Source organism: Eucyclogobius newberryi, unplaced genomic scaffold, assembly GCF_026437365.1.
Source record: "Eucyclogobius newberryi isolate DKJ021-1_F unplaced genomic scaffold, fEucNew1.0.hap1 SCAF_12, whole genome shotgun sequence".
NCBI lineage: Eukaryota > Metazoa > Chordata > Actinopteri > Gobiiformes > Gobiidae > Eucyclogobius > Eucyclogobius newberryi.
The window spans coordinates 18,297,149-18,308,114 of NW_027315746.1; the positions used below are offsets into that span (position 1 = coordinate 18,297,149).

At 39.4% G+C, this 10,966-nt stretch overlaps 2 protein-coding genes across 2 annotated transcripts; one reads left to right on the forward strand and one right to left on the reverse strand.

Annotated features, from left to right (window-relative positions):
* The first annotated feature begins 171 nt into the window (after positions 1–171).
* LOC140355705 (peroxiredoxin-6-like) lies at positions 172–2,185 on the forward strand. Its single transcript, XM_072440361.1, has 5 exons — positions 172–269; positions 588–744; positions 915–1,064; positions 1,149–1,295; positions 1,441–2,185. Exons 1-5 carry the CDS (start codon positions 178–180, stop codon positions 1,585–1,587), a joined length of 693 nt encoding a protein of 230 aa, XP_072296462.1. The 5' UTR covers positions 172–177; the 3' UTR covers positions 1,588–2,185.
* A 991-nt stretch (positions 2,186–3,176) lies between these two features.
* On the reverse strand, positions 3,177–9,459 carry fggy (FGGY carbohydrate kinase domain containing). The gene is made up of 15 exons (XM_072441130.1): positions 9,265–9,459; positions 9,007–9,118; positions 8,596–8,747; positions 8,294–8,382; positions 8,059–8,174; positions 7,852–7,980; positions 7,192–7,295; positions 7,006–7,113; positions 6,821–6,882; positions 6,599–6,755; positions 6,425–6,499; positions 6,226–6,346; positions 6,022–6,116; positions 5,401–5,462; positions 3,177–3,353 (listed from the first exon to the last, which is right to left on the reverse strand). The coding sequence occupies exons 1-15, from the start codon at positions 9,436–9,438 to the stop codon at positions 3,272–3,274; spliced, it is 1,638 nt and encodes a 545-aa protein (XP_072297231.1). The 5' UTR covers positions 9,439–9,459; the 3' UTR covers positions 3,177–3,271.
* Positions 9,460–10,966: the final 1,507 nt, after the last annotated feature.

Here is a 10,966-nt window from a genome sequence, read left to right on the forward strand (position 1 = left end):
ACTACTTACATCTCATTCCTGACATAAAAAAGTAATGACATGTTTGAAGTAATAACTCCTCTCACGGATGCTGCGTGCGCAGATCAGACGCAGAGGGGTTTGTTTCCGCTCGTGTCACTGTGTCTGAGTCATAATAGATGCAGGTCTGAGTGAAGGTGACATTAAAGTGATCACAACATGCCCGGACTGCTGCTCGGAGATGTATTTCCTGATTTTGAAGCGGAGACCACAGTTGGACGGATAAAACTACACGAATATCTTGGCAATTCGTAAGTGAATATCATTAGATTTTTTTTTTTTTTTTTAGTTCTTTTAAATGTGAGCCTAAGGCTTTTAGCTTTTTTTTTTTTTTTTTACATAACAATATAGATATGTGAATACATGCTATACTTTAACAATATAAATACACACCAAGGGGTTATAAAAAACAAAAAGCCATGAGCAGCACTGGCAACATGGTGTGAACTCATTTGCACATTTTAAACCACGTGTCACATCCTGATAGACTGACAGGTAAACTGCTCTGTGAAAATATGAAAAATGAACATAAAAGTGAGTGTTTACACTTGTCCTCTGTATCTCCACAGATGGGGCATCCTGTTCTCCCATCCCAGAGACTACACCCCTGTGTGCACCACAGAGCTGGGCAGAGCTGCAAGACTCAGAAGTGAGTTCACCAAAAGGAACGTCAAAATCATTGGTCTCTCTATCGACTCTGTGGAGGATCACCAAGGCTGGACCAAGGTGCTTAGAAAAACATCGGAAACAGAAGTGGTTTATGGTTGGCTCAAGTAGATCTGATCTGTTATATGCTCACTCAGCAAACAGGTTATGATAACGTCTCTTGTATTTGTCTAGTTTCAATTTGACACTAACTTTGTTTGGCACATTGTTGTTGCTCTTGACTGTACTAGGATATTCTGGCTTACAATTGTGAAGAGTCATCTTGCGTCTCGTTGCCCTTTCCGATCATCGCGGACAGTAAACGAGATCTGGCAGTGGCTCTAGGCATGCTGGACCCAGATGAGAAAGACAAAAATGGCATGCCACTGACTGCACGATGTGTGAGCCTGAAAAAGAATGAGAAAAGTCGTCTTGATTTGAAACACTTGTAACTACAATCATTATGCTTTTGTCCATGTTCATAGGTCTTTGTCATCAGCCCGGATAAAAAACTCAAACTGTCAATCCTCTACCCTGCTACAACGGGACGTAACTTTGATGAGATTTTGAGAGTGGTGGACTCACTGCAGCTCACAGCGGACAGGCAGGTGACCACTCCAGCTGATTGGCAGGTAAAGTCAAACACAAACCATTTATACATAGTTTCATGTTAAGAGTAGTAGTGACACTGCAAAATGTCAACAGCACGAGCCAAAAATAAATTAACTAAACTATTATGATGTCATGCCAACATTTTAAGTGAGTTTGTCCCTTCAGCCAGGAGATTGTGTGATGGTGCCTCCAGCTCTATCGGATAAAGAGGCAGCCTCCATGTTTCCTGCTGGCATCTACACGAAAGAGCTGCCATCTGGCAAGAAGTACCTTCGCTACACACCCCAACCAAACCATAATGCTAATCATTAACACAAATTAACAAAATACAGTAAGTTGTGCTGAAAGAGAAATTCTGAAATATATGTCATATTGCCATCCATACTTACTAACTAACTAGTTTACCCAAATCAATTGCAACGGTAAACAGAGGATAATAGCTATATGTTTACTTCTTGAAAATCATTTCAGGAAGTTGCATTTATTATTATTTAAATCAAAATATGTACGCATTTCTATTTACCCTGATGGATAAGTTTTTATAGTGTTTGTGTTTTTTGTTTTAATAAAGGTTCAATTCTTTGAGTACTTTAATGGACAAAAGGCTTGACAAGTTCTTGTAACAACTTCCTATGTGAGATAAAAGGTCATTTGTGTTAGTCTTGCCCCCAATAAACTTGCTCAGTCATGACTTTACTGAACAAAGAGTTTGTTTGCTTTGGCCAGCAAAACTCACCCCGTTCCCTTTCATAATGAGTGGTCCTGTTTTAGCTGACTGTTACCTCAGCTGTGAAGGATTTGGTGTCCTCTTCTTTGGGTTAAGGATGTCAGCGAGGAGCATGTTGTCTTTGATCTGCAGAGATCCTGCCAACTGACACCACTTGCAGACAGGAAGTGACTATGACGTGCAACACAAGATAGTTCTGAATGGCTTAGTATAACGTGAAAGTAACCAATTACAAGTACTGGCGTTACTTTCGGTTCAGCGGGAACTCAAAGAACGTGAAGATAAACTGCTAAATTCAGTTGTACACAGCTTTATTGATTTAGTTTTGTATAATTTATTGACCTTTATTTAACCAGGAAAGTCATAGAGATGTAGCATATCTTTTTCAGGGGAGTCCTGGCCTATTGTACATGATTTTAATGTACAATAGGCATTAATGTACAATAGGCATTCGCGGGTGAAACAAGAGCACCCAGAGGAAACCTTCGCAGACACAGGGAGAACATGCATACTCCACACAGAAAGGTCCTGCGCCACCTGGGAATCGATCCCAGGTCCTGTGTGAGAGTACTAACTGCTGTACCGTGCCAACCTTTATACAAAAACATGATCTAAAATTGTGTTCAAAAGTAACTGCTACATGTACTTTAGTGGTATTTCTCATGCATACTTTTAACTTTTATCTTAGTAAAATGTTGGTACTCTACTTGTAATAGAGTACATTATTAGCCATGTAATTGTACATTACTCAAGTACAAATTTAAGTAATCTTTCCACCACTAGTTATCACATAAACAATGAAATCAGCTGCTTTTACATAATTTATTTAATTTATTGTAATTAATTTTGTCTCATCTGATCACAGGAACATCTCATTTTAGATTATAACAAATGTCATGATTTTATAAATGCAAACAAAAAGTATAACGCATATTGTATCATAATTATCCTTTAATTCATGATTTGTATATTTGATGTGCAACAGTTTATTTGTTTTGAGCCATACAATAATAATAATACAAATTAAAAAAAGAGTGCTGAATCAGTATAAAATATCCATGTAGGGTTTACAAGTACTTATTATTTTGGATCTTTGGAGATTAACAGGTTACATGTAGAGGATTGATACAATCACAGTCTCACCTTAGATTATCAAAAATAACTATTTCTCTTTTCAAACACTAAAGTGGAAAAAAGTTCAGAAATGCAGTGGCGTTTCAGTCATTTGTGTTTCCAGTGTGTGAATTCTCCAATCGGTACATCACATGGTCATCTTGGATTCATAAGGGTCTGGTACTCCCTCTGGTGGTCGACAAGGCGCAGAAACACGCGGTACTTCTTTTTATAGAAGCTGTGGAACAGGTAAAAGAGAAAAAAATCAATAGACAAGAGGGTTGGGGCAGTGTAGACATGCCAAAGTAAAATATTTTATTTTCTTAAGTATATTTAATTTGGAATGTCACACTGAAATGAATAATTGAAATTTACAGCCGAGTCCTAGCCCAGAGTAATTGACAATAATTGACTAACAATAATAAATAGAAATATAGCCGCAAGCGGCAATGATCGGCCCTCGCCACGCCGCAAGAGGAGGGGGCGCTAACGCTCCCCAATTGTCCTTTTAGTACATCTACTGCTGAATCTGTGACGCTGTCACATCTTCTCCCCTTTGTTTTACCATCAAAAAGCAATTTTATTTAGAATTCTTGGCAAAATGTGCGGCTTTGCCGCACAGACACCGTGACTCTTAGAATAAAAATGTGGATAACTTTTGATGGTCCACCCCTGAAGATGAGTCTCACCAAATTTCAGGTTAATAGGGCTGACGCCCTAAGAGGAGTTCGTGAAAGTCTAAAGTGTAAACATGTTCTGGCGATTTCCCCATTGGAATAACATGGAAAGTTTCGGTCATCGTTACGGCAAAGCCATAACAATTATGACATGGGTCTCATTGACTTTTTTGATGGGGATGCCAAAATTGAGTTGTGTGTCAAATTTCAGATAATTTCGCAAAACTAAATATTTAACCTCCATATAAAATCTGTAGGGGGCGCTGTGGCTCCAAATTAATTTATTTCACTTCAAGTAGGTTTAGGGCAAAGAGTTTAACAACTGATTCTAATTTGACGCAATTCGGACTTTATCTGCGCAAACGGCAGAAATGTTAAATTTGGGAGATTTCTGAAATTCTAGCTACAGTTTGCGGCTTCGCCGCACAGAGACCGTGACAGGGTCAATGTAATTTGGATAACTTTTGATGTCCCACTCCTCAGTAGCATTTTCACCAAATTTCAGCGTTTTAGGGCTAACGCCCTGGGAGGAGTTCGTAAAAGTACGACGTTTGGAAAAACTCCGAAGTCATGTTTAGCCATTTTTGAAGCAATATGGCCGACATTTGGTTGGGCGGACGGCGTTGCCGTAATAATATTTTTTACTTCTCTTGTCACCATCTACCTCTGCGCCAAATTTCATGATTCTACGATCAGATTTTTTTTGGGTCATTTCCCATCTCTCAATGCATTTTTGGTACATTTGGGGGCGCTGACGCGCCAATTTTTTTAATTTTAGAAAAAGGAAATAGCCAGAATGTAGAGAGGCACGATTTTTAGAGGTGTGCTAATTTTTGTGACTTTTCGTCAATGTTCACTGGGTGAAAAATAGGGGGGTTGGTCCCGAGAAGAAGAAGAAGAAGAAAGAAAGAATAATATTCCGATGCGAAAACAATGTTTCCCATTTTTCAAATATCATAAACTATACATTTTCGGAAAGCGCTCGCGCTTTCCTACCTCATGGTGTGGGTCCCTGGTCACTGACGGGTACTTTCGTTAATTTTCAGTGGGCTCCGCCCACTTTGTGTTTTTGGCCCTCTATACAGTAATAATGTTCAATTTTTACATTACATGCTTATATGCACGGAACATGCAAGAGATAGGGAACGTATTCGTGAGCTACTTAGCGCAAATGAGTGCTTTATATGGGGATGACAATGTAAATGTCAATGTAAAGTGCTCGTTTAGTGCGCACTTTTGCACGGGCTTTGCCCGTTTACAACGGTAATGTTCCATTTTCCTACTACTAATTAGTCACGGGGTGTGCGTGAGTGAAGGAGTGCGTTAGTGAGTGTTTGGAAGTGGGCGAGCGCTTCGCGCTCGATTTCGTGCGCACTACGTGCGCACTTTCGCAACCGTGCTTCGCACGGCCTTACGAGATTAATAGGCCTCTCGCCAGCTTGTGGCGCTCGGGCCTAATAATAAATACCTAAAGTCAGAAATCTAAAAGATTAATTAAGAAGGAAAAACATGGCTTGATTATTTTACGGGGTGGTTCAGTATCATACCATATCTATTGTACTTTATCCCATGAAGTTTTTGAAAAAATTTAAAGAAAAAGTATCTCACCCTTTTACTTCATCATCTGGCCAGACGACGTTACCCACTTTAGCCATTTTTGCCATGGCCTCCTAAAAAACACACGTATAAATAAAACATATTTCAATAAATCATGGACCACAATCAGTTATGGGCCTCAGTTGACCCAGTTATGGGACCAACAACTGCTGAAGATGCATTCTGATTGGAGGGTAAGAATAAAGCAATGCAGCCCCCCCCCCTCTTTTGCTGTCACTAGCTAAACCTCCTTAATGCACCTCGTCCAGCTCCAGGATCAGACGAAACCCCAGGCTACAGAAGTTATGGCTACAACAGGGACAACAGGTGCAACTTAGACCAGACAATAATCACTTATATTTAGTGCATAAGGATTACATGAGTGCGCACTCTTAAGCAACTACTTACACATAATATATTAAATCCACACTACACTGAATCTTTCAACTGCTTTACTACTGTATTTCTAATAGAAGTTCATTTAAAAAAAAAAAACAATTATCAGCAGATGGCAGTATGGAGTCAAATAATTGAATGAAATCATGTTCAATAGTTACAGGTAAGATAATAAACATGTATAGAAATAGATTTTGATAGTAGAAAGCACAATATTTCTACGGCAAGCAAAAGTACCTGTATTGAATTATAATCTTGAGACGCACATGCACCAAGAACTGCTGCTCCCACCAAAACTGCCTCCGCCTGGTCCGGCAACACCACAGGCAGTCCTTAGAGTAGTAGAGATAATAATTCAAATATAAATAATAGATGACAAAAATCAATATGGAATTTGATAGACTATGTTGAATTTTTTTTTAAAAATAATTTCCTGTATACCTGTTGCATTTGCATGGACCTTAACGTAAAGTGGATTTTTACTGAGACCCCCACAAAGGAAAATAGTTTTGATGTCATGACCAGCCTCTTTCATGGCCTCCAGAATATGTAATGTACCAAGCTAAAAAGAAAAAAAGAAGAAAAAGATGAAAAGAGCCATCTCAACCAACTTGCATCGGGTCAAAGGAAATAAACTTGCAGCCAGAGCTTGAACGGTCGCCAGGTAGAGCAAGGCCAAATCTTCCAGCGTTTGGGAACATGTGAGTCCTACAACCTGAGAAAGAAATGGAAATCTCTCATTTCAGCCAACTATACACAGGGCGTCTCCAAACATTTACTTCTTAACCTAAACCGATGCTTTTAAGAGGCTCACCATTCCCTTTAATGTTGGATCTGCCAGTGGTGACCTGTTTCCATGAAAGTCAGGCCACACATGTAAAGAGGAAGTGAGCAGGTCAACTGGAGAGCTGGTCATAGTTTTCAAATGGCTGTTCAAGTATGAGTAGATGTTTTCTCCAGCATAAGGACACCTTCAGAAAAGTTAACATAATTAATAAATAAAACATGTCTACACATCATTTATCTTCTAACTAACCTTTGTTTTGCCTGTTCTTGAAGCTGGGTGTAAGCGCCATGGCCTTTGACCATGTGGTCAACCTAATGAGAACGATTAAAAAAACAAGAAAACATCTAGATGTATAAATAACAGTTGTTGAGAATATGCACCAGTATGTGAAAAGACTTTGGAAACACACTTATACAAAAGTATAGTAGAAATACCAATCTTCCTGTTGCACTCTGTCCTCCTTCATTCAGCCAAAAACCAGGAACCATTGCAGACAAACAAGGTCCCCAAACACCAGGCACAAACAGAGGTTTCTGGCTAATCTAAAAATAAGAAATAAAAAAATACATCATGAAAAAAACTACTTAAGAGCAGTACCTTTGCTTTGTGTGAATACTGACCGCCATGTGACAGGTTGATGTCCCACAGATCATGGCCACCCGTGAAGTGATGGGTTGGTGCTCACATGGTAAGTTCAAGCCTCCGACATCTGCACCTATCACACCTATCAAGAGAAATATTAGCAGAGATCACCTATTTTTCATTTGCAATTTGATCTGTAACATGAACTCTAATGTTATAAAACACTTGAACCGATGCTGTGCTTGGGCTTTGGGCTTTGACTCTCAACAGAAGATCAAAGCTTTGAAGTCTTTCTTGTGGCTTGCAGCAGTGACACTAACTGCTGGACTAGAGATGGTCTTTCTCTAGTTTGGTTTGAGGTAGTGGTCCAATCCACATATTGGGGTCAGAGGAGTATATCACTTTGACATCGACAACAACTAAAAGCGCAGTTTTCTTTAGCCTCTGACTTATACAACAATGTGTGATCTGCAGGGGTCGCCACCGAGGTCAGAGGGTAGGGTTCATGTGTAGTTTAATTCTCAGAACAAATCCAGATGTCTAGGATCGAGTTTCCAGGACAAACTTCAAGGTGAGGTTTTGTTGCTAACTTCACTTTAATAATATATATTTATAGTCATATTTACAGCTAGGAGCACAGGGTGTACAGCAGAAAGCTAATCTAATGCTGGATCATGCATTTACATTCGTTTTAATACCTAATCCTCCAGCATGGGCATCAATAAGAGAAGCGCCAACTGCAGTTCCCGGATCCAAACCCAAATCTGCAGCAGCTTCAGCTGTCAGGCCCTGCCCCATGGGACTGCCAGGGGAACAGGTCACATTACCTAGAAAACATCAACTCTAGTTCAACAACGGTTTCACATTTTAAATTCTACCGATAATATCAGTAATAATAACTTTACCAATTTTGGAGTAGTTGTTTTCCAAGAGGTCAGTAAGTTCAATAGTTGTCCAAAAACTGTCATCCCATCCCTCTGGGGGACAATATGTCCATTTACACACCAAAGTGCATAAGGACCTTTTGAAAAGAATAACCAAAATGATATCAGATTACAAAGCACATGTAAATACTTATCAATATTATAAACAGTACTTTTATGTAAGTTATGTGCATTACTACATTATCTGTGAAGTTACCTAGTCAACGAGCCTGTTGCTTTCCAAGACAGGAAGTCTGGAAGGTCAAAGAAATGTGCTGCTTTGTTCCAGCAACTCTCTCTCAGATTCTGGAAAACAGAAAAGTTCCAGCTACACTAAATGAACTGTGCACTTATTCCACAAAGGAGAATACATAGAAGCCAGAGGCAGCTACGAAAGCATTGTTATCCTGATGATAAAAATTAAATGACAACTATACTATTTACACACTAATAAATGATGAAATGCAGGTATGAAAATCAAACATAAGATAGTTTGTGGTGGCCTCTCTCACCTCTCACCTCTTTGAGCCACAGGAGTTTAGGGGGCTGCATCTCTGGAGACATGACCCCTCCCACTTGACTCAGAACCTGGTGACCAGTGCCAGTAATACGAACCGCCTGCTCTGCTGCTCGGTGGTCCATCCACATCACAACATTCTTGTCCCGGTCTCCTAAAAAACAACATGACGATGCATCTTCGGATAACAAATTATATCCAGGTTTCTGATTAGTTTTAATACAATCATTTGTTGTGCATTTGCTTTGTTTTTTGAATAAATCTAATTATTTTTCTTGGATATTGAGATTGTAAATGGTCAATTCGGGTCTTTGATTAGAAAATAATATAGAAAATGTTTGAGTAAAATACGTTGAGTTAAATATCAAGACATTTGATCTTTTGAGTTTACAGTTGTATTATTTAGGACTTACCATCTTTGCAGACAGAAACAGGCTGAAAGCGCTGGTCCAATACCACAAGAGAGCAGGTAGCATCAAACCCTATGCCCCGTACCTGGCTCCTCTCCACACCACTGACCACCCTCTGGGACAGACAGGAACCATTTCAAAGACCACCATACATGTAGGCATTTTATTTGAAACTATAATAAAGAGAATAATAAAATATATCATAGTACATAAGTCAACTATTTCATTGAACTACACTGGAAATACATTACACCTTCTGACCTGAACTACACCGCAGCACTTGGCCCAGATCTCAGAGGAGGACTGGACATAGTGGTCGGCCTGAGGTTCCCAGATGCTGATGGGCTCTTCCGCTGTGCTCTGGAGCAAACCCTCTCTGGTCACAAGAGCGGCCCTCACGCTCGCGGTGCCCACGTCCACTCCCACGTAAAACATCTCTGCCCCACGGACGAAGACTCTAAGAAGAAAGAGTTTTATTTCAAATAGTTCAGATGCTCCAGCGGTCATTGAACACGACAGAGGCGCGTCCAACAGCAGCGAGGTCAGGGAGTGGGCACAAAGCGAGACTCAAACACGTTCACATCCACAGAATCTCCGTTCAAATGTCACCGTTATGATCATAACCATGAGATCTGTGTTCATTAAACATTGAAACACTTACTTGAGCGGTTATTCCTAGTTATTACGTGTGATCATGATGAGTTTCTGTACTTTGAGCTTTAGCGACAACACGGAATTACGGATCGCCAGAGAGGCCAAAAAGCCCATGTCGTTAAACACGTGCAGAGCAGGACGATTGAGACAGAGACGGGTCTTTGAGGTTCAGGGTTTTCAGGATTATATCAAAACTGGGCCAGATTAATATATTCTAAGTCAAAACAATGACATGTCAGATTGTTCATATGTATAATAAAACTTAAAGCGATTTTGGAGACTATCTCAAATATGTACTATCTGGAAACAATGAATAAATCAATACCTAAAGGTGTGTTATTATTTATTTTAATTCACATGCATAAGTACATGTATGGACGATGCTACAACTACAGGCAAATTTGTGTCCACGGCAAAAAAATATTAAAGACATAAGAAATGTCAAAATGTGTTTGTAGAGAAAAGATTTTGAATTATATTTTTGACCAAAGGAATAATATGGGTTCTTTGTAACACTTGAGCACACACCTCCAAAGTTATATAGTAGATCTATAACAGTTACATTTAAAACTTCAGAAAAACAGGTTTAAGGTGTTGGTATGATTTTTTTTTCTTCTTAAATTTCAACAAAAGTCAACAAAATGAGGCAAGACATTTAAATCTGACCCGGGACGAATGCTCTCTTCCCCTAGTTGGAATGGACTTAATTTTTACAATGTTGACTTGGTCACAAACTGTTGAGAGGATTCACAGCTGTCAGTTGGAAACAGCTGGGTGAGCTGGGAGTTTGTTCTCAAAATGATAAACAGAGCTGGAGTACAGAAAAAGAAAAGCCTAGCAGGAGACAGGAAGACACAGATGGTCTGTAACAAGCACCAGACACATGTAGAATCTACTTAACTAGCACATCAAACCTTACTACTATAGACTAACAATGGATCTCTTCCTTTATTAAGGTTACAATATGCAATGTGCTACTGGGAGGTCAGTTCCTGATTAGAAAACTGTGCTGTGGAAACATCAGGAGAATGTCAGAGGAAAAGTTGACTGGAAAGCAGGATGGGCAGTTACAGTGAAAATACAGTAAACAGACATAACACAGGTGTAGACTACAGGAGGACACTTGTTACACTATCTACTGTATTAAATAGTGTATTAAATATACTATCTACTGTATTCAAATATTAAATTCAGCCTAACAATCGTAATGGTTTGAGCTCATGTCTGTGGCGTGCATGTGTCAATAAGATAAAGCTCATTAGGAGCTAGAGCGTTTAGCTACTATCAGCTCCCTCATGTTAAAGAGGAC